Here is a 24,264-nt window from a genome sequence, read left to right as displayed (position 1 = left end):
CACATAATGTACTGCACTGTACACACACACACGTGTGCGCGCACACACACACACACACACACACACACACATGAACACGGATGCCAGACAGACAGACAGGCAAGCACACACACACTCATATACTCACACACACACACACACACACACGCACACACACACAAGGATGCCAATGCACACACAGCATTTGGCTAATGAGAGATGAGGGAGGGAGTCCCAATCAATACCCCCCCCCCCTCTCTCTCTCATCCTCTCTCTCTCTCTCTCTCATCCTCTCTCTCCGTCTCTCTCTCTTTCTGTTTTTCTTATCTTACCTCTATCTCCATCGTTCCTCCTCCCTCTAACGCCCCCCCACGTCTCCTCTGTGTGTGTAGGACAGGCCAGAGCTCTCTCCTCACTCTTTCTCTGTGGGGATGAAGTTAGAGGTGGTCAGCCCCTCTGCCCCCTTCAGCATCAGTCCAGGCACCGTCACCAAGGTAACGCCCCTTCCCCTAACCCCCGACACAGACCTTGACACCTGGGGTGACACTATATGTACCTAATGTTGTGTTTTTTCCCCCCATTGAGATGTTTTCTGTATGTAAATGTACATTTACATTTAACATTTTGGGCATTTAGACTGCCAATGGCCCCGGGCCTGAGCTAGATTACTCTTCCTGCTACGACTGGTGGATTGATGATTCACTTGCTTAGTCAAATGTATTGATTGTAAGTCGCTTTGGAATAAGGCGTCTGCTAAATGCCAAAAATGTAAAATGGACCAGTTCTGTGGTGCAGTAACAGTGATGTCCTCCCAGGTGTTGAGTGACCAGCACTTCCTGGTGGAGATAGACAGCCTGCAGGGGGAGGAGGAGGAGGAGGCGGGGTGTGGCTCGGCCTTCCTGTGTCATCATGGGAGCACTGGGATATTTCCAGTTCAGTGGAGCCATAAAAACGGGGTCCCCCTCAGTCCCCCTCCAGGTAAGCCAGGGTACACACAACATGGCCGCCAGGGTAAGGCAGGGTACACACAACATGGCCGCCCTAACTCAGGCCCCTACAGTCACCTTTCTGAAATGGATGACTGAGATCTCCCTGCACGTGTCTGTCTGTCTGTCTGACTCTCTCTTTCTCTCTCTCTCTGTGTGTGTGTGTGTGTGTGTAGGTTACCAGGGTCAGGATTTTGATTGGGCGGATTATCTTAAACAGTGTGGAGCCGAGGGAGCACCTGAGAGCTGCTTTCCAGTGGTGAGACACACACACACACACACAAACACACACACACTGACACACACACACACACACACACACACACAGACACACACACACAAACACACACACAGACACACACACAGACACACACACAGACACACACACAGACACACACACACACACACACACACACACACACACACTCGCGCACACACACACACACACACACACACACACATACACACACACACACACACACACACACACACACGCACACAAACACACACACACACACACACACACACAGATATTGAAACACCTACTCAGGCTGCTCTATCACCCCCCACTGACACCGTCATCTGGTGGATGCTGTTCTCCCCACAGGAGTCGGGCGATCATGACTTTGTGGAGTCCATGAGGCTCGAGGCCGTCAACCCCCTCTCTCCTGAGCACATCCACGTGGCAACCGTCGCCAGGGTCAGAGGTCACCACATCTGGCTGCGTCTGGAAGGTGAGAACAGCTGGAGGGAGGGAGGGGGAGAGGGGGGGGCGGTGGGCTGGATTTACAGTTTGATTGATGATGTTATGACCACTAATGGCTTTTGAAATACAGTTGAGGGAATGGTTGGTTGGTGGGGTGAATTTATTGATATACCCATGGAAAACGTTTAGTTTTCACTCTTCATACCATTTCTGTGTGTCCTCTCCTCCCCCAGGGGTGAGGCAGCCCCTCCCTGATGTCATCACCCATGTGGACTCCCTGGATATCTTTCCAGTCAGTTGGTGTGAGAGCAACGGCTACCCCCTCCAGCAGCCCCCCAGACCCCGAGGTTGGTCTCACCGCGGACCCCAACCCCCTCCACCCCCCACCTACATAGTACCCATAACTCCTTATACAGACACACAAGTGATTGTCCATTTTGCGTACGGGGGAATTTCAAAGGCTCTTAGCTGAAGGTCACATGCTGCACACGTTAGCAGACATGGTTGTTGACTCTCTTCACCTCTTGTTACAGCTCAGAAGAAGGTCTGTGTGGCGGTGGTGCAACCGGAGAAGCCGTGAGTGTTACACAGACCTATTGCACACAGGGCTTCTGTTTGCTAATGCAATGTTTGCAGGTTATTGAGAAATAGAAAAAACACAACACTGTGAAGTTTACTTAGAAACAAACCTTTGAACTCTCTTCACAGACTCTTGTCTGTGTTTTCCAATGGCGACTCCTCAACATGTTACCTAATGATGTGTTTACACTGCTTGTGTTTGGTTCGATAGGAGAGCTTCGCCTAAAGCCGTGGCCCCCGATGCAGTGAAGCAGCAGGATCTGAGCCCGTCTGACAGCGGTGAGCATGTCTCTCTGTTACTCAGGCCCGGCCCTAGGACTTTCGTGGCCCAAAGCAAGATTGTTATTGTGGGTAGCTGAGTTTTTGATTGACGGGTGGTAGCTTGCGCTAATTGGACGGAAAAAGTGAGGCCCACTCTAGCGGTTGTGGTCCTAAGCAACCGCATAGACTGTTTATGCCAGCGGCCGGCCCTGCAGTTACTGTATAAGAAATTAAAAGACTGAGATTTTTTTTCTCCTAACCTCTTGTTTGTGTGTGTGTACACTGTATCTCAACAGCACTGGGCAATGGGAAGTACAGCTGCTCCAAGATCTACTTCAACCACCGCTGTTTCTCAGGCCCGTACCTGAACAAGGGCCGCATCGCTGAGCTGCCCCAGAGCATCGGCCCGGGGAACTGTGTCCTGGTGCTGAAGGAGGTAGGGCCCGCAGTCGCCCAGACACACCTCGACCTCTCCCAACACATCCTGTCAACTCATGCTAGATTACAGCTCACTGGAACTTCCAATATCTCAGCTGCTCACTGGGAATTCCTATCAATATGTGACCCAGTCTGGTAGGAAGGGCCTATTGTGAAATTGTGAAACCTCGCAAATGAGCAAAACGTGTCTTTGTTTGAAAAACAATTTGCATATTACAAAAGTTGACGTGTTGAAGAGTCCACTCAATGTAACAAACAACACTAAATACAGACTAAAGGTCACAAAATACCTATAATTTGTTAGCAAACATTGCTAGTTTAAGAGTGCTTTTGGGGGCATTTTCCGTTGTTTGTGTGTGTGTGTGTGTGTGTGTGTGTGTGTGTGTGTGTGTGTGTGTGTGTGAGTGAGAAAGATAGAGAGAAAACAAAAACTTTGTCATTCTAGTCCAGGCAGAATTATTTCAAATTTGAATTACATTCAAATACGTATATCTTCTTCCTTAACTTTTTTTCAGATTTCAACGTACGACACATCACAACACAATAATCTGTCATAAAAACAGAAAAATGACCTCCCCCTACTTGCGGCCTTTTTCACCAGACCCTGTCACATATCAACTCTATAATGTATTTCTAACTTCTTTCTATCTTTTGTATTTCTATCTTCCTTCTTTATTGTAACTTCCCTATATCCCCCCCCCCCCTCCAGGTCCACACACACACACACACACACACACACACACACACACCGCACACACACATATTCTGACATTGCTAACTGTAGAAATATTCATCAAGTGAATAATCCCTCTACTCTTATCATCTAAGTGGCTAAAAGTGGTTTCCTCTACGTCTGTCTGCCTGTCTGTCTGTCTGTCTGTCTGTCTATCTTCTGTATTTCTCTTCCTTCTTTATTGTACCCCCCCTCCCCCTCCTCCAGGTCCTGACTCTATTGATCAGCTTCTTTATTGTAACTTCCCTGTACCCCCCCCCTCCCTCCCCCCCCCCCCCCCCCCCCTCCAGGTTCTGACCCTGTTGATCAGCTCGGCCTACAAGCCCAGCCGGGTGCTCCGGGAGCTGCAGCAGGACACAGGCCAGAGGTGGCAGGGCCAGAGAGAGATCCTCAAGGCCAAGTCAGTGCTCACATACGCCACATACGGTGTACAATAATACTGTGTATATGGTACAATGCAATGATTTTGAATTGTTTTTCAGAGGTGCAAACTAGTCACCTTTTAGCCGTTTTTACCTCAAAATAGGTCAACAATTTTTTCATAAATGTTCTTTTTTTTTGGGCAAAACATTATTTTTGTCACCTTTTTGGGCCATCATCAGTTTGCATCCCTGGTTTTTATTTAGCACACAGTAAAAGAAAAATCATACAAACAATAACCATAATACATCATAGGTAGAGGAGGTGCAAGGAACAAGAAACCCTGAGGGGCTTATCGAGCGTCTCCCTTGATCATAGAATTTGATTACAATTAATCAAATCATTAATTTGTTTTTTTAAAGATGACAAGAATATGTCTAGAAGCTTTTCACCATCAGATATTAGCAAGTTGTTTGTCCGAGTTTTCTGCCTGTAGTGACTTTTGCTGTGATATGATTGGACAATTTCTATTTCGGGGCGTGGCTTAGCGATAGGTCTATTGACACAAGTATTCCTCTTGGTTTTGGACACATTGGAACACATGTCTGTATGTGTTGTGATCACTGTGGACCTGTGAAATGCCATGATGTCATACATCTTTTCATATCTTTGTCTTTGCTAATATGGACCTATGTGTCTGAAATAAAGTTACATTGAATATACAGTACTTAAAACTGCTTTATACAGATTACAGTAGGTCTGTGCATAGGAGATGAGCTCAAAACCATTAGGGATTTTGTAACAGTGTTAATGAGCATAACTGTTCTGGTTTGGACTGGGCTTGAACTCTTCTGACCCGTACTCTGCTGTGGTCCGTAGGTACAAAGGAAAGAGTTACCGGGCTACTGTGGGCCTAGCCCGCACTGCGGACCAGGTGGCGGAGTTCTGCAGGAAGACGTGCATCCGTCTGGAGTGCTGCCCCAACCTGATTGGTCCCCACATGGTTCTGGAACACTGCTCAGAGAACTGCTCCCAGCTCACCAAGACCAAATACAGTCAGTGTTTTTATACACACACACACACACACAGGCACACACACACACAGGCACGCACACACACACACCGCACACACACACACAGGCACACACACACACACACACACATGGACACATACACACACAGGCACACACACACACACACACATGCTGACATTGCTAACTGTAGAAATATACATCAAGTGAATAATCCCTCTACTCTTATCATCTAAGTGACTAAAAGTGGTTTCCTCTACATCTCTGTCTGTCTGCCTGTCTGTCTGTCTGCCTGTCTGTCTGTCTGTCTGTCTGCCTGTCTGCCTGTCTGTCTGTCTCTGTCTGCCTGCATGTCTGTCTGTCTGTCTGTCTGTCTCCATAGCTCATTACTATGAGACCAAGAAGACCAAGCGCATAGGCCGCCCCCCTGGTGGCCACTCTAACCTGGAGAGCGGGACCAAGCGGCCGAGCAGGAAGAAGAAGAGAGGGTCCCTCTTTGCCCACAAAAAGAAACCGTCATCTACCTCTGTAGACAGCACCCCTGCTGGCTCTCCTATGGTACTGCACTTATCATCCCCCATTAGCACAGGCACGAGCAAACAGCGGCCCATTAGGCTTTTTAATCTGGCCCGTCAAATATTGGTACAAAATTGTCCAAATTATAGTAAAGACAGCATTCATTTTGCCTTTTTTACTGCAAAACCCGGCGTTTCAGTTGATCCCACTAGATGGCGCACTCCAGACACAATTGACCTATATAATAGCCTGGTCTGGTCTCTCTAATTCACCTTTGCCACTGCATTGAGCCCTTCTGTAACTATGAGTGGACCAAAGAAAAGAAAAGTCGAAACTGAGTGCCGTGTGTTTAATGAGAAGTGGACAGCTAAATATTTTTTCACAGAGTCCGATCAAAGGCTGTATGTCTTATTTGCCAAGAAACCGCTGCGGTTTTCAAAGAATACAATATCAGCCGGCACTTTTCCACCAAGCATGCTGTCTATGCTAGCAAACAGTCAATGCAAGAACGCTACTGCTCAGGGGTTGGCAGCCAATTAACAGACTCAGCAAAATATTTTTCGCTGACAAACTGCTATCCAATAGTCAAGCACCAAGTTATTTGCTGGCATTCAAATTAGCAAAGGCCAGCAAGCCTTTCTCCAAAGGGGAGTTTTTGAAAGAATGCAAGTTATCCCTTAGCCTCAAAGTATTGACCTGCTGATAGTTTTTAAGGTATAGGATTTGGAGTTGGGTAGTCTGACCCTACCTAGATCTCTGAGTTTGAATGAATGAATGAATGAATGAATGAATGGACTTTATTGTCATTGCTACAGTACAGGTACCAAACAACGAAATTTAGGAGGGGTGGCTCCCCTGGTGTTAGGAAAGGGAAAAAAAAACAAAAAACACTTTAAAAAAAAAAAAATCACAAGAAGGGAAGGAGCTGGTTTACATAAATAAAGGCTATGTACACAATCCACTGTACTATACTGTACAGATAGTCGACTAGGGTTGTCATATTGCACAATAGTATTGTTTCTAATTCACCTTTGCCACTGCATTGCCATTTGCACTGCATTGCCATTTGCAGTTTGGGGCAAACTCTACTGTACCTCAAGCCAGTTATTACCAATCATCTCGAATACAGTTTTATCATGTCTGTAGTAGTAACTTACACATAGCTCTGCCCCCCCCCACCTCTCCGCTCCAGGGTAGTGGAGAAGAAGAGGACCTGGATGAGGACTACTCTCTGAGTGAGGAGGACTCCAGCTCAGAGCGGCAGGACGACTCAGAGGTGTCGGAGAAGAAGTCCCAGCCCCCGTCTCCCACGGCAACAGAGGGCCCCCGCAGACCCCGCCGCCAGCGCAGGAAGGCCCGCGCCTCCTCCTACTCTGACGACGAGAACCAGCCCCCCTCACCTAAGGTAGCACTAGAAGAACCCCCCCTGTTTTGTATTGTATTGCAATGTTGCGTCATTTTGCTGTGCTTGCTTATCTTGTATTGTCTTGCTTTGTCTTGTATTGTCAAGTAGTGTATTGCTTGTTGTGTCGTTTTGTTGTGCTTGCTGATGTTTTTAATAACACTACACCATTCATTTGTAATAGCCTGCTCAGGGACTACAGATGAAAATTAGCTCATGAGCTCATAACTCTGGCACATTTACATTGATGTGGAAACTGATTTGTTGATTAATGTGCACTGTCTCTGGTAAAAAAAAAAAAAAAAAAAAGTAGCACTAGAACCAGCCCCCCTACTATATAACCTGACCCAGACACACGTCTGACTCTGCTGTGTGTCTCAGAGCCCGCGGGTGCAGCAGGAGCAGGAGAAGTTCCAGCTGGAGAGCTCTCCTCTGGGCTGGAGCGTGGCCGACGTGGCCCACTTCATCAGAACCACCGACTGCGCCCCGCTCGCCCGCATATTCAAGGATCAGGTATTACCGAGCTGCACACACACACACACACACACACACACACACACACACTCACACTAGACCACACTGGGGGTCACCTGTGGGGGTCATACTGCCTCTGGGAGAGCCCCAGACACACACATACACACACACACACACACACACACTAATCTTATTGTGATGTCTGACCCAGTCCCGATGTTGTGTGTTGCCAGGAGATCGACGGGCAGGCCCTCCTGCTGCTGAGCCTGCCTACAGTCCAGGAGTGTATGGGGCTGAAACTGGGACCCGCCATGAAACTGTGTCACCTCATAGAACGGGTCAAACTGGCCTTCTACCAGCACTTTGCTAGCTGAAGTGTGTGTGTATGTGTGTGTGCGTGTGTGCGTGTGTGTGTGCGCGTGCGCGTGTGTGTGTGTGTGTGTGTGTGTGTGTGTGTGTGTCTATCTTTCTCTGTGTGTGTCTCTCTGTGTGTGTCTCTGTGTGTGTGTGTGTGTGTGTGTGTGTGTGTGTGTGTGTTGTGTCTGTGTCTCTGTGTGTGTGTGTGTGTGTGTGTGTGTGTCTCTGTGTGTGTGTGTGTGTGTGAGGATGTCTCTGTGTGTGTGCGTGGCTGTATGCATCCATATGCATGTGTGCGCATGTGGAATGAAGCCCATTCGTTCATAAGCCATATCTCGACAACCAGAGAGGGTCAACCTGACCGTCTTGTCAGCAGTTGGCCAGCGGAGGGCGCCAGACAGAGGTTTAACAGAAACCTCACTGTTCGTCTCTTGTTGTTGTGTGTGAGCTGCTCTATGACAGACACAGCTAAGTGGAGCCCCAATGGGCACCTATGGGAACCTCCTGGAATTCTGCATCCTTCAGGGACTTAATTTGTATGTATTCATTACTCATTTCTTTGTGTACCTCAAATACTGTACATTGAACGAGGATTCCCAAAGCACAAGATAGAATGTATCGGGTCATAATGGAATTATGTTCCATAGATCAAATTTAGACTTTGGTTGATGTTGCTGAGCAATTCAGGGTTCCATGTTAAAAAAAAAAGATGAAATGGGCAGTTGGGGTACCATTTTACTTCTATTTAGGTATCAGTTATCCTCTTGTTAAGGCTTTGAGGCTGCTTGCTAGGGCGACACTGTGGGGTACCCTAGCAGTACACCCCCTCGTTGTAAAACAGTACAAAGATTGAATCTATCCTATATAATGTGAACAACAAACAGCACCTTATTGAGGAGTAAAGTTTGCACTATCTATTATCGCTACGTTCTTAGTCGGTCTACAGGGTGCAGGGTGCGGTTATTCATTATACATATTTGTTATGATTAGGGATTAGATGTGTGCATGAATATGGATATCAGTGTACAGACGGTAGGTTGTCCCACTGCGTTTGGAACAGTGTTGATTTTGGCAGGCCATTTTACATTTCGTCTTGTACTTTAGACGAAGATGCGCATTCGTTTTAGTCACATTTTGTCATTTTGATCCTTCTTAGTTTTACTCTAGTTTTAGTCATCGACTAAAATGTTTTGGAGTTTTTGTAGACTGAAACTACACTAAAATGTTCTCGGTTTTCGTCAACTAGAACTAAGAAGCATCAAAATGACTAAATGTGACTAAAACTAATGTGCATCTTCGTCAAGACTAAATGTAAAATAGCCTGCCAATTAACACAGATTTTTGGAAATGTGTCCGACTTCATTCTCAATGTGTCTGGATAATGGCTGCTTTTAATCTTCTGTCCCTATGGCAACTTAATTTAACTGTCATGACGATTGGGTATAGATAGATGGGATAGAGTTCCCTCTGGGATCAATAAATGACCTATCTATCTATCTATGTACCATGGCAGGGAGCCTGGACCTACCACAGGCCTCTCAGCTCAAGGGACACACGGTTATTATCCTGCTGACCTCTAAGTCCTCAATTGACCTCCAACACCTTGATCAGATTACCAGAACAGTCTTCAGGTATTTCTAAAGTTAAGATATTTATGCAAAATGTTTATTGATGATTGCTCTCGAGACAAAAATGGCTTGGATTTGTTTATGATCTTTTAGAGGATAATTCTGATGCACATGTGTGTCCATGTCTGGAGGGGACGACGACAAAAAAAAACTGAAGTTGTAGAAACTGAAGGCGATGCTGCGTTGCAATGCACTCTTTATTCTGTCAGTCTCCTAAATTCAGAGTTCATCCCATTCCCTTATTTATGATCTGTGCCATGCTGGTGATCTCTGTTCTCTTTTGCTTTCTATTGACCTTAGTTATCTGATGATCTGTTTTTAAATTCCACAGTTTGAAATTGATATGGTTGTTATTGGTTTGTGTATATTGAATTTATGAATATGAAATATGAATTTGTTTGTTGGACGGTTTTTATATTGAATATTTAAGTGATAAAACGATTTTATCTTTGATTACTTGTGTGCTCACTCTTTCAGTCATGAGTCTTCATTTTCTTGGTCCAGAGAACAACTACCATACACCCCCAAAACCACTGGAAAACGCCCCCAAAAGCACTCTTATACTAGCAATGTTTGCTAACAAATTATATGTATATTTGTGATCCTAAACCTGTTGTTTGTTACATTGAATGGGCTCTTCAAAACTTTCAACAACTTTCGTAATATGCAAAAAAAAACATCACAACTGCCGAGTTGCGGCCCAACTGACCAGAACGTGTCACATCTCATTCATATTTCCATAAATCAGCGTCTGCCTTTGGAAACGCTGGGTCTTCTCATAACATGGGCATTAGAAACATAACAATTGGCCATAGATGTAAAGTTGGAAATTTGCTGTATTTATGGAAGGTGTTAGGTGTGATTTACTGTGATGTTTATGATATAAACACACACATACTAAAATGAAGCCCCTGGAGGAGAAGACTAATGATAGAATGACATAACAGGAAGGAAGGGGAGGGAACGATGCACATACTTCTGTAGCCATGTAAGTGTTCTCTCTCTTCATCTTCTGTTTGGCTTGCTGTTGTTATGCCTGATATATGGACACGGTAAACATATGTCTGCCTGTTTGTTGTGTTACGGTAGATGTGGGAATACGGTACATGTGGGAAAACTAGGGTTAGGGTTAGGTGCTACGGTTAGGGTTAGGGGTAGGGTTAGGGTTAAGATTAGGGTTAGGGTTAGACATGCCAGCATGTACCAAGTCACTCTAGCACCTAACCCTAACCCTAGTTTTCCCACATGTACCGTGTTCCCCCATGTACCGTAACATATGTATGTATGTATGTTTGTCTGTATGTTTGACCTTTTAAGGTTTGGTCAACCAGCTGTGAATGTTTGGATCAGATTAGTTCCTGTACTGTAAGTGTTTGTTATTGTTGCAGACAGAAAGATACTTTTTTGGACAACATTTCAGTTTAGCATGTAGAGAGAGAGAGAGAGAGAGAGAGAGAGAGAGAGAGAGAGAGAGAGAGAGAGAGAGAGAGAGAGAGAGAGAGAGAGAGAGAGAGAGAGAGAGAGAGAGAGAGAGAGAGAGAGAGAGAGAGAGAGAGAGAGAGAGAGAGAGAGAGAGAGAGAGAGAGAGAGAGAGAGAGAGAGAGAGAGAGACAGAGACAGAGACATGAGATCACATCACATACAGGAAAGCAGAGTGGGAGGAGTTGATATTTGGACTTTGTCCTCTTTTATGTGTCTTAATTTAATTTAAGACTCGACCAATCAGGAAGAAACAGTGATGTGTGAAACACCTGAATCATTGGCTACTGTGTGTGATTAGTTCCAGAGTGACGCCTTTATGGGGAAAGATGAAGTTGTGCCTTGTAGACACTGATCTAAGGTCAGTCCTATGTTCTCCCGACTACACTGCAAAAAGAGAGCTCTCAAAAACAAGAAAAAAAAGCATAAAATGGGGGAGTCACACAGAGAAAACCAGCGTCAGAAGACCTGAGAGCTCTATTGGGCTGATATGCTAGCACAAGGTCTCTCAGATATTCTGGTGCTGTGCCAGTGAGAGCTTTATAAACAAGCAGAAGGATCTTGAAATCTATTCTGAACTTAACAGCAGGAAGCCAGTGTAGAGTCTCTAAAATAGGAGTTATATGAGCTCTTCTACTTGTTTTGTTGTTTTGCTTGTCAATAATGACCTTTGCACAGTGGACGAGCTTCAACACTAATATATATATATATATATATTTTTTTTTAAATACCATAGAAACAATGACAACAATAACTGGACTGCCAATGCAATGATTGCTTTTAATCTTATCATCTTTATCTTCTTCATTACCCATTTAAAACGTAACACAACAAAAGAAGCGAAGCCCTGATTGGTTGAGGAAGTGTTTTATTATTCTCATTTACATGATGAAGAGACGCGCCTGCCAGTCAAAGAGTGACCGCATGATGAACAACCCTGATTGGTTAGTGGGGATTCCGTACACTTCTGATCAAAGGAACGCATTGATAACAGTCAGGGTCTATGAGGTCATTCATCAACCACTGTGTGTCTATTCACCCAGCAACGACTACCCCCTAAATAAGGGATTTTTTCAAAAAATAAGGGAAAATAAGGGATATCCCCCGCACGCCCCCCCCCCCCCCCCCCCACCGTCCACAAACCATACCCCTTACATTTAGACAAGGGTACACATAGTCAATCCTAACATCACCACTAGACAACCATAGCATACCCCTTACATTTAGACAAGGGGACACAGTCAATCAACCACCTGCTTCAGTGCAACAGGAATTGGGTTAACTAGTTCCTATGATTAAGTCAGTGACTAGGTGATCAGAATCAGATACCTGGTTGAAAGTAAAATACTTTGAACATCCCTGCATATATATACATGAAAACACAAAAGGGCATATCAATTCAGCACATTTATTTATACATTACTTGACACCATGATGTCAATGGGAAAAGAGCGGCGCAAAGCTACCAGCGATAATTTCAAAACGGAGATAACCGAGGCTGCGTTCGTAAACACGCTCTGGAAATCTGATCACCACTCATGGAATGCCTCTTGTCCAATCAAATTACGTGGTCCCTTTATGACGTTGCACCTAGTGTGCGTTCCGGTGCTCTCAGAGCAAAATTACGAACGCAGCCCAAGAAACGAGAGGAGACAAGTCAACTCCGACATGGATATAACGATTGTGCGCATGCGACAACGTCCAACAATTAAGTGTTAAATTATATTATATTATAGGTTTAAAAAAAAACGGGAGATTTATGGGAAAATATTTAAACGGGAGCACAGCGGGAAAGAAAGGTAAAATACGGGAGAATCCCGGGAAAAACGGGAGGGTTGACAGGTATGGCCCGAACCCTTCAGGTCTATGCCCTGTCCAAACAGCTATGTTACATGAATTTTTGTCAAATAAAGAACATTGTATTTTCTATTACTAAACCCTGGTGTGCTTTCTGAATTCTCATCCATGTGACATGTTTCCCGGACCAACCCGGTAAAAAAAAAAGTGGTGGCAGCGCTATTTCTAGGACCCACAAATTCATAAATGAATGGACGGAAATAACTAGATCGCGATGATTTATTGAAACGTGAATAAAACAAACAATGAAATTAACGGAATTGAAATAAACGGAAGTAACTAAAATGTTTCTCTTCATCAATACTTCGCATGTCCCTCGCCAACATGATGAACTTCCTCATCCCTTGTTTGGTTGAGTGGCCGTCTCTGCTTTCACCCCCGCAAAGCCATAAGACAGAGCATTTCTTCCTCATCATCGGTGGACGACGGCTGTCATCAGAATGACCACGCCCTCTTTTGGGTGATAGAAGTTTGACTGGCGGTCAATGGGAATTTGTGGGTTTTGCTACTTTAATCCGATAAAATAAGAAAACTGTATCGCTTTTTAGATATTAGGATCTCAAATCCGATGGCCAGTCAGGCAAACAATTATATAGTGTCGTTGCCGATCAATGATCGAAATTAAACCTGTGGACTTTGCCTTCACGTTATAAACTTTCACTTTGATCCTGGGCGGAACTGCGCATTTCTACGAAAGGGAATCAGAGAGAAAGGTAAGAAATGTTTGTTGTTTTGTTACAAAGTTGGTGGGATTCGGGAACAGAAGTTATTTCTGCTTATCGCGTCTTTGACGACACATCTATGTACCAAATCGTTAATTCAAAAAAGTTAATCGCAGAGAATTTTTTTTATCGTAAGAAATGTATATCATGATACCGGAAGTATTGGTGATAAGGGGGGTGACCAGAGCCGAGGTCCGAGGTAGTGTTGTTTAATAACGTGATAACTTCATGCATTGGCATGGTCTCTAATAATATAACTTAATGTATGTTTGTAGCACCGGAGATATACAGTATAAACAAATGTCTCTGAAAATGTGATCCGACCTTCAAGTGCAAGCGCCCAATCCCTTTAGTCTAATGGTGTGTCTTGTTATAAACGTACTGTTGTTTTTTTATGTTCAGCACTTGGAGTTGTATGACTTGTGATATATAGGCTACAGGTGCATCTCAAACATTTTTAATATCGTGGAAAAGTTCATTATTTTCCGTAATTTAATTCAAAAAGTGAAACTTTCATGTAGGCCTATTCTAGATTCATTACACATTAAAGTGAAATATTTCAAGCCTTTTTTATTATATAAGACCAATCTTATATAATAAGCGGTGTCCAAGCATGACCCAGTTCAAAAAGCGGTATAAAAAAATGGTTTTCACCAGGTACGAGGAGGAAGAAGGGCTTTGATAGTTGTTGTTTTCACAGATTATTTGTTGATTTACATGATCTGTTTTCTATTGTTGGTCAATATGTAAATATGTAAATAAATGTGATTTAAAATATATATATTATATTTATATTGAAGTCAACTGCTGTTTATTAATTATTAATCTCTGTTTATTGGAGAAGGGGTAGGATTAAATAAGCTTATGCTTCTTCCTACTCCTTTTCGGACATGTGAAGTAAATAGTGTTTTTTTGTTTTGTTTATTTTTTTTCTTTTTTTTTCTTTCTTTTTTGTTCTTGTTTTTGTTTTGTCTTTTGTTGTTATAACTATTTCTCTCTGCACATGTTCGAAATAAATGCATTCATTCATTCATTCATTCATTCAATCAATCAAAAAAAGGATTTATAATACAGAAATGTCGACCTTCTGAAAAGTATGTTAATTTTTGCACTCAATACTTGCTCTGGGCTCCTTTTGCACGAATTTCTGCATCAATGCAGCGTGGCATGGAGGCAACCAGCCTGTGGCACTGCTGAGGTGTTAGGGAAGCCCAGGTTGCTTTTTGAGATGCACATATAAATAGAGTTTGATTGATTGAAGTACAAGTCCCTTTAGCCGCACCGTTACGTGACCATCTGTCTTCTCTGAGCTCCAGTAGTGGAACTCCGCACATCTACTTCCAGCCGATGCAATCAGTGGTGTAGTCTAGTTTTTTCTAGAGGGTATACTGTGATTTTTCCCTCCCAGCCTCATATCATTCATTTCGGAACGCCATAAAAATAAATCTGCGCTCCCTGTCTAACGTTATATGGCTGATCTGTGCATGTATGATAATGATAATGATAATGTATGATAATGATAATGATAGTGCTGCATCTTGACATATTTCATGTCGCATCTCCCCCCTTTGATGGTATATGACGCTATAGTCAGTCCCAATGGTCCAAACGTCAAGTGCTTCATAAGACAGATGGGCTGAATTTTATGAATGAAAGTGAAAGTTCTGTCACAAAACGCTGTTACGTATCCTCACACATTTTTAAGTGGGTATATGGAAATCCTTGGCCTTTCCTAGTGGGTATACGGCATAGTCCTGCGTATCACGTAGACTACACCACTGGATGCAATGTTCTTTAAATGAAGATTTATTTTATGTATTCTTTGTGTTAAGGGTTCGTAATTGTTCTTCATTAACCTTGCTGTATAGTATATTTCTGACAATTGACTGACAAGTTGATTGCATGGCAATAAAACAATGTTTCACTCTATTGCTTGTAAAGACACAACTTCAAGCTCATCATAGATGTGAAGTGTTTTTGACAGTGTGGCTATTTAAGGACCTTTGGTTGCTGTATTGCAGCACAGACGCCAATGCTGAAATCTGATTGGTTCTACCGGACGTGCTGGTTTCAACAGGTGAGGCAGAGCCTCTAACAGAGGGAGACATTTCTCTCATATGCAGATTCCAGCACCCTGTCTCCTGTCAGGCAACATTGCCTGATGGTTGTGACGCCACTCATATAATAGCCTACGGATGTTCACATCCACATGCACCATGTTCTGATAGTCATCACATAGCCTACTGATGATGTTCACATGCACCATGTTCTGATAGTCCTCACATAGCCTACTGATGATGTTCACATGCATCATGGTCGGGTCATCATATTGTCGGGTTTTACTGCTGTAATTGTGTTAGTGGAACTCCACCTCTGATCATAAGAGGCCTACATACATTAATCACATCTCATACTGTGTGGCACAGTGTTGTTGAACAACTAAATGATTTTCTGTCTAATCTTCTGCAGGAGTGATTGGATGTTCCAGGCTACAGGAGAGAGAGAGAGGGGTAGACAGAGAGAGAGGGTTACACAGAGAGAGAGAGAAAGAAAGAAGTAGAGTGAGTGAGAGAGAGAGCGGGAGAGAGAGAGGGGGTTAGAGAGAGAGACTGGACTGTGGAGAGGTTATTATGGCCACATATTCAGGTAAACACTCTGCTTTGTACACACCATGAACTTTGACAAATATATATTCATTGCTTTTGAGTAATTTAGATTTTATCATTATAATTCATTCAGAAAGTCTGAGAGATATTGTCTGACAAAATACTGATGTGACTCCCTCCATCTCTCAGAGCTGAGGATTGTGCTGCTGGGCTCTAGTTGTGGAGGGAAGAGTTCATCAGGAAACACCATCCTGGGCAGAGAGGAGTTTGACCTGAGGAAAGCTGCTCAGTGTGTGAAGAGACAGGGCGAAGTAGCAGGGAGGCAGGTCACTGTGGTTGACACTCCAGGCTGGGGGAGGACTGACTCTGTAGAGAACACTCCTGAGCTGGTTAAACAAGAGATTGTACTCAGTGCGTCTCTGTGTCCCCCAGGACCTCACACTCTCCTCCTGGTCATACGGGCATCTAGTTCATTCACTGAGGAACACAGAAGACGCGTAGAGGAACACCTGGAGCTTCTCAGTGAGGGAGTCTGGAGTCACACTATAGTGCTGTTCACCCATGGGGAGTGTCTGGGAAATACAACCATTGAGCAGCACATTGAGACAGAAGGGAAGGCCCTCCAGTGGCTTGTTGAGAAATGTGGGAACAGGTACCATGTCCTCAACAATGAGAACAGGGGTGATGGCACTCAGGTCACAGAGCTGCTGGAGAAGGTAGAGGAGATGGTGGCAGGAAACAGAGGAGACCATTATGAGATGAAGAGAGAGATACTGGAGAAGATGGAAGAGAGAAGGAAGGCAGAGGAAGAGAGAGCCAAACAGAGACTGACGAAGGTGCAGAAACAGAGAGAGAGCCTCAGATCACTAAAGGGTGAGTTTGATTCAGTCTATGCTTTGTGTCCTGTGATAATTCTACTGTGTTGCATGCAGTAATACGCCAGCAAGAGTGCCACAAGTCATAATACTGTCTGGTTTTTACTACTGTAATTGTGCTCATGACACACTGAGAAAAACAGTTGTCATCAATAAGATGTGTGTACAGTAGATAATACACAACCCTGCCGTTGTGAGACAATTAACCTAAATACATGTGAAATAACAATTTTATTAAATCCATTATTAATAATGATAATCATGAAATATTGTGACAATAATACACAAAATATGTTAATAAAACACTGAATGATTGTGTTGAGATTTAGCTGATGAGGTGGTGTTTATTTCATAGCAGGTGATTCCCTCCATCTCTCAGAGATGAGGATTGTGCTGCTGGGGTCCAGAGGAGGAGGGAAGAGTTCATCTGGAAACACCATCCTGGGCAGAGAGGAGTTTGACCTGAGAAAAGCTGCTCAGTGTGTGAAGAGACAGGGAGAAGTAGCAGCGAGGCAGGTCACTGTGGTCGACACTCCAGGCTGGTGGAGGAATAACCCTGTAGAGAACACTCCTGAGCTGGTTAAACAAGAGATTGTACACAGTGTGTCTCTGTGTCCCCCAGGACCTCACACTCTCCTCCTGGTCATACGAGCGTCTAGTTCATTAACAGAGAAACACAGAAGACACATAGAGGAACACCTGGAGCTTCTCAGTGAGGGAGTCTGGAGTCACACTATATTGCTGTTCACCCATGGGGAGTGTCTGGGAAATACAACCATTGAGCAGCACATTGAGAGAGAAGGGAAGGCCCTCCAGTGGCTTGTTGAGAAATGTGGGAACAGGTACCATGTCCTCAACAATGAGAACAGGGGTGATGGCACTCAGGTCACAGAGCTGCTGGAGAAGGTAGAGGAGATGGTGGCAGGAAACAGAGGAGACCATTATGAGATGAAGAGAGAGATACTGGAGAAGATAGAACAGTCGAGCAGAACCAAAGAAGCTAAAGGAAAACAGAGGCTGGTGAAGGTGATGGAACTGAGAGATATCCACAGAACATTCATCGGTGAGATCATTCTGTTCATAATTGAAAGATCAAACTGTTTGTCAGACCTGTTACAGAATGATGGGCTGGATGTGGGTGTGATATGTAACTACTTATCAGTAATGACTTGGCTAGAGGACAGTCAGCCTACGCAAGGCATGGAGGATATCAGTGGAAGACCTGGGTCAAACACATGTATGAATACTTTAAAGTATTTAGGTGTGCTTCATTTAGCTGGTGATACTCTTCCATTGGTTACATAGTACTCAGCTAAAATGACAATCATCTGAAATACTTTGCATGGCACTTCAATCACAACAAGTTGGAATGCACCAGATTACATCACTTTTTCCAACTGTGCTCTTAAACCATCATACATTATCACCACTTACTGTAGTCAATGACCTGACATAGATGGCATTGCAAGTAACGGTCATTCAGTAATTTTTTGTGATATCCCTCCAATTTCACTGTGCTGAAATACAGGCAGAAAGTGTTTTTGACAGTAACAGTGAATTATTTTGGTTCAGACCCAGCGTTGAAATATCCCCCATAATGTCACAATCATATTATGTTACCAAATCACACAGTCATGTGTTCCAGAGGATGTTCAATGTGGATTAACTGAACTGCATTCTCTCTCTCTGACAGGTGAATCCCTCGATCTCTCAGAGCTGAGGATTGTGCTGTTGGGGTCCAGGTGTGGAGGGAAGAGTTCATCAGGAAACACCATCCTGGGCAGAGAGGAGTTTGACCTGAGGAAAGCTGCTCAGTGTGTGAAGAGACAGGGAGAAGTAGCAGGGAGGCAGGTCACTGTGGTTGACACTCCAGGCTGGGGGAGGACTGACTCTGTAGAGAACACTCCTGAGCTGGTTAAACAAGAGATTGTACTCAGTGTGTCTCTGTGTCCTCCAGGACCTCACACTCTCCTCCTGGTCATACGGGCATCTAGTTCATTCACTGAGGAACACAGAAGACCCGTAGAGGAACACCTGGAGCTCCTCAGTGAGGGAGTCTGGAGTCACACTATATTGCTGTTCACCCATGGGGACTGTCTGGGAGACACAACCATTGAGCAGCACATTGAGACAGAAGGGAAGGCCCTCCAGTCGCTTGTTGAGAAATGTGGGAACAGGTATCATGTCCTCAACAATAAGAACAAGGGTGATGGCACTCAGGTCACAGAGCTGCTGGAGAAGGTAGAGGAGATGGTGGCAGGAAACAGTGGAGATTACTTTAAGAAATCATCACTGCCAATACGGGGATCAAGCAGTGAGTATGATATTCTGACTAACCTTGTAGAAGAGGATAACATGTTAGCTATCTATAGTAAACCACACATCATGACAACATGCGTGATGTTTAATGTCTCAGTATACTCCGTGGATCACAAACTCAGTTGCACACTTTGCAATGTTTCAGTTTTGAAACTACTGTGCTTTCTGCAAGACTCCCATCTGGCAAAACAATGATAATTCATAGTCAGGGGGAAATGTAAAGCTGTTGTCCATTTGATGACAACAACATTATTGCTGAATCTGATGCCATATTATAACCAGTATATTTATCAAAATCATACATGCTCAGGTTTCTGATCTGTTGTTGTTGTTGATGATATTGTTGTTGATGTGTTCTACAGTGAGTGGAGACAGCAGACCAGACACTGGGTTTGGTGCTGAGCAGATGTCTGAGGTTGGATCAGAGGCTGGATCACTGTGGAGGCCTGATGGTAGGGTGACAGAATAGTGCAATGCCTAGTGTGAAAAACTAAAACAAGCATAAAAGGTGCACTGAGCACCTGCGCTGTGTATGTTATTTTCATTATGTCCAACATGACTTTCTTTAAGGAACTGGGTTGGAGGAGTTCCGGAAGAAATCACTACCGACAAGAGGAGCTAGCAGCATACCTTTTCAGCCTCCCAGCAGTGAGTATAATACTCTGACTGACCTTGACCTTCCAGTAGGGTGGGCATCAATGATCGACGATCGATAATTGATCGATAAGGATCTTGGTCGATCACAAAATATTTTGCTCGATAATCATTAATATTTTTATTTTTATTTTTTATAATAATAATAATAATGGAAATTAGTTTGTCCACGTTATGTGTGAGAAATGAACTTTGCATTTGCCTTCGCATTGAATTTCGCAACGCAGTACGGCATGATGCAACAAGTTCCCGTACGTTAGTGTAACCTCCAGTAATTCCAGGTTCCCCTCAACAAAGAGGCACTGAGAGCGTCTTATAAAAAAGTTCAAGTTTATTACACAGTTGTAAAAAAAGGTTAGCAGAGCAAGCTCGGAAAATGGCGAAGCGAGCGAAACGAAGCTTGGTGTGGGAGCATTTTGATCTGAAAGGCGACCTCGTTCATTGCAAACACTGCGCAGTGACCTATAAATACAACACGACAACGACCCCGATGAAATACCACCTGCAAACAGTACACCCGACCCTGATTGCTGATTCGCTACCTTCTCAGCCCTCCATCATGTCTCATCTTATACGCGGGAGGTGTGATGCACAACGAGAAGAGAAAATAACGATGGCCATCTGTAAATTAATTGAAACAGATATTCTGCGGCTCAGTTTTGTCGAGGGTAGAGGATTTTGTGCGCTGATGCAAATAGTCGAGCCAGCATATCCTGTTCCATCGCGACGTTCTATAACCAGGCGCATAGATTATTATTTATTTTTTATGAAAAAAAAGCTTATCAATTAATCGATAATTGATCGTTCATTCTTGCGATTATCGAAAAAGAAATTTTGATCGTTTGCCCAGCCCTACCTTCCAGCCCTGAGTATGATACTCTGACTGACCTTTACTATTATGGTGGAAGCCTAGCCAGCTCAGCCCAGTACAGCCCAGTACAGCCCAGTACAGCCCAGTACAGCCCAGTACAACTCATCTCAGTGTGAATTAGGGTAGAGAAGTAGTGATTGTTGTTGATGATGATGATGATGATGTTGTGGTTGTGTTCTACAGTGAGTGGAGACAGCAGACCAGAGACCGGGTTTGGTTCTGACCTGATATCTGAGGTTGGGTCAGAGGCTGGATCACTGTGGAGGCCTGATGGTAGGGTGACAGAATAGTGCAATGCCTAGTGTGAAAAACTAAAACAAGCATAAAAGGTGCACTGAGCACCTACGCTGTGTATGTTATTTTCATTATGTCCAACATGACTTTCTTTAAGGAACTGGGTTGGAGGAGTTCCGGAAGAAATCACTACCGACAAGAGGAGCTAGCAGCATACCTTTTCAGCCTCCCAGCAGTGAGTATAATACTCTGACTGACCTTGACCTTTAACCTCCCAGACCTCAGTATGATACTCTGACTGACCTTGACCTTTCCTATTATGATGGAAGCCTAGCCAGCTCAGCCCAGTAGATTAGATTAAGTTAGATTCAACTTCATTGTCATTCCAGAGTTCAAGTACTATACAACGAAATGCAGTTTAGCATCTAACCAAAAGTGCAAATAGTGATATAAGAACATGATATGAATAAAACATTACAGTGATAGGTAAGTGATGTGCAATATACAGTATGGGCAGAGGTAGTATTGTAAACATCAGTTTAGTTTACAGGTATATTCAGTTATATGCTGTAGAATACAGCCCAATACAGCTCACTACAGCCCAGTACAGCCCTGTACCAGGATTTAAGTTGTTGTTGTTGTTGTATTCTACAGTGAGTGGAGACAGCAGACCAGAGACCGGGTTTGGTTCTGACCTGATATCTGAGGTTGGATCAGAGGCTGGATCACTGCAGAGGCCTGATGGTAGGGTGACAGAATAGTACAATGTCTTACATTTGATTTAGTGTGAAAAACTAAAACCAACATAAAAGGTGCACTGAGCACCTGCGCTGTGGTATGTTATTTTCATTATGTCCAACATGACTTTCTTTAAGGAACTGGGTTGGAGGAGTTCTTGAAGAAATCACTACCGACAAGAGGAGCTAGCAGCATACCTTTTCAGCCTCCCAGCAGTGAGTATAATACTCTGACTGACCTTGACCTTCCAGCCCTGAGTATGATACCGTACTCTGACTGACCTTTACTATTATGGTGGAAGCCTAGCCAGCTCAGCCCAGTACAGCATAGTAGAGCCCAGTACAGCCCAGTACAGCCCAGTACAGCCCAGTACAGCCCAGTACAGCCCAGTACAGCCCAGTACAGCCCAATCCACCTCAGTACAGCCCAATCCAGCTCAGTACAGCCCAGTACAACTCATCTCAGTGTGAATTAGGGTAGAGAAGTAGTGATTGTTGTTGATGATGATGATGATGATGTTGTGGTTGTGTTCTACAGTGAGTGGAGACAGCAGACCAGACACTGGGTTTGGTGCTGAGCAGATGTCTGAGGGTGGGTCAGAGGTTGATCCAGAGAGTGTCCAGTGAGCCCCAATAGAAGGAAGACGGATGTCCTCTCTGGTGTCCAGCTGTAGACTGGTGCAGACTGACACACTCCCTGACACACACACACAGACGCTCTTTACAAGTGTGTGATGTTTGATCTCTGTTCATCAGTTTTAGGACAAAAGCCTATGAATGCCAGTAAAATACACAAGGAATGGATGTTAAGAGTTTTATTGTTTGTTCATTGCATCGGCCAATGTTCAATATTCAGTAATCATATTAGTTTAAGCATATTCTTTTAGTTACCGTATTTTCCGGACTATAAGTCACACTTTTTTTTTCATAGTTTGGCTGGTCCTGCGACTTATATATCAAAATATATATAATTTCATATTGACTACAGCCGCGAGAGGGCGCTCTGGGCTTGTGACAACTATATGCTGCTCCTGTACCACTGAAGAAATTAACTGGAACATTAACGGTAGCTTGGTGAACTTGCTTACTGGTAACTTGCTTGTTGGACTCGCTGGCTTGTTATCTTAATTTAGCCTATTCAGCCTCCCAGGTACAGTATGTTCTTTATGCTATTGTGTAGCTGAATAACTGTTAATGTGTGACGTTAACATACCGGACACCTATTCAGCCTGTTGTTCTGTGTTCTATTGTGTAGTTGAATAACTTGCCTTTCCAGATTAAATGTCTGTTCTTGGTCTTGGATTTTGTGAAATAAATGTCTAAATAAATGTGACTTATAGTTAAGGTTTTTTCCTCTTCATGACGCGTTTTTTGACTGATGCGACTTAGGGCCAATCCCAATTCACCCCTACGGCTTAGTTTTCACCCCTATGGCTTCGTTTTGCGCGTTCACGTTTAGGGTAGGGGTGTCCCAATTCATATTTCATCGAGGGCGAGGGGTAAGGGGGAGGGCTTTCCACGGCTTCGTTTCGAGCGATTTCAGGACTAGACTAGCTTCGAAGCCATACCCCTTGATTCCAGCATGCATTGCGAATCATCTACAGAAATGTTATGTAGCTCTATTCAATGCGGAAATGTCATTTTTCTTTCTCTGTAATTACTTAGATTTGAAAAATTATGATAACCATCTTATTATCTTAGTTTAATGTCATTACAATGCATTATAGACACACACACACACGATCCATTAATAGTTGATGGAAAAATAACGAGTGGGTACTTCACATCTTCAAGTTGAATGTTAGCTAAAAAAACTAAAATCTGAGTTTTAGGTCAGAAATAGTTTGAAGACTGATTTGACGTATTTCTGTTTTCCGAGAGGTAACTTAAAACACCCTCAGTCGACACTAATGATAGAATGACATAACAGGAAGGAAGGGGAGGGAACGATGCACATACTTCTGTAGCCATGTAAGTGTTTTCATCTCTTCATCTTCTGTTTGGCTTGCTGTTGTTATGCCTGATATATGGACACAGTAAACATATGTCTGCCTGTTTGTTGTACATACATTTGTATGTATGTGTTACGGTAAATGTGGGAAAACTAGGGTTAGGTGCTAGGGTGCTACTACGGTTAGGGTTAGGGGTAGGGTTAGGGTTAGGATTAGGGTTAGGGTTAGACATGCCAGCATGTACCAAGTCACCCTAGTAGCACCTAACCCTAACCCTAGTTTTCCCACATGTACCGTATTCCCACATGTACCGTAACATATGTATGTATGTATGTATGTATGTATGTATGTTTGTCTGTATGCATGTTTGACCTTTTATGGTTTGGTCAACCAGCTGTGAATGTTTGGATCAGATTAGTTCCTGTACTGTAAGGGTTTGTTATTGTTGCAGACAGAAAGATACTTTTTTGGACAACATTTCAGTTTAGCTGAGAGAGAGAGAGAGAGA

The 24,264-nt window shown here is 43.7% G+C and overlaps 2 protein-coding genes across 3 annotated transcripts in view; both read left to right on the top strand.

Moving 5' to 3' along the window:
* The window catches only part of LOC308173361 (scm-like with four MBT domains protein 1), a 14,033-nt gene extending 4,130 nt beyond the window's left edge, over positions 1–9,903 (top strand). For both annotated transcript variants that reach the window (XM_080548374.1, XM_080548373.1), the window contains exons 8-21: positions 372–473; positions 795–957; positions 1,142–1,224; positions 1,573–1,699; positions 1,905–2,018; positions 2,205–2,247; positions 2,462–2,529; positions 2,808–2,947; positions 3,973–4,082; positions 4,922–5,097; positions 5,456–5,631; positions 6,782–6,994; positions 7,373–7,504; positions 7,699–9,903. In XM_080548374.1, the coding sequence (XP_080404500.1) occupies positions 372–473; positions 795–957; positions 1,142–1,224; positions 1,573–1,699; positions 1,905–2,018; positions 2,205–2,247; positions 2,462–2,529; positions 2,808–2,947; positions 3,973–4,082; positions 4,922–5,097; positions 5,456–5,631; positions 6,782–6,994; positions 7,373–7,504; positions 7,699–7,839 (1,788 nt within the window). In that variant the 3' untranslated portion in view covers positions 7,840–9,903. The remainder of the gene's footprint in view (positions 1–371; positions 474–794; positions 958–1,141; positions 1,225–1,572; positions 1,700–1,904; positions 2,019–2,204; positions 2,248–2,461; positions 2,530–2,807; positions 2,948–3,972; positions 4,083–4,921; positions 5,098–5,455; positions 5,632–6,781; positions 6,995–7,372; positions 7,505–7,698) is intronic.
* Positions 9,904–16,096: 6,193 nt separating this feature from the next.
* LOC308173365 (GTPase IMAP family member 8-like) lies at positions 16,097–23,093 on the top strand. The gene is made up of 11 exons (XM_080548378.1): positions 16,097–16,154; positions 16,304–16,987; positions 17,345–18,052; positions 18,683–19,303; positions 19,671–19,760; positions 19,879–19,956; positions 21,017–21,106; positions 21,225–21,302; positions 21,722–21,811; positions 21,943–22,020; positions 22,343–23,093. The coding sequence occupies exons 1-11, from the start codon at positions 16,139–16,141 to the stop codon at positions 22,429–22,431; spliced, it is 2,622 nt and encodes an 873-aa protein (XP_080404504.1). The 5' UTR covers positions 16,097–16,138; the 3' UTR covers positions 22,432–23,093.
* The last annotated feature ends 1,171 nt before the right edge of the window (positions 23,094–24,264 follow it).

This window comes from Nansenia antarctica, assembly GCF_963989245.1.
Source record: "Nansenia antarctica genome assembly, chromosome: 18".
Taxonomy (NCBI): Eukaryota; Metazoa; Chordata; class Actinopteri; order Argentiniformes; family Microstomatidae; genus Nansenia; species Nansenia antarctica.
This window is presented reverse-complemented; position numbering and strand designations above follow the sequence as displayed.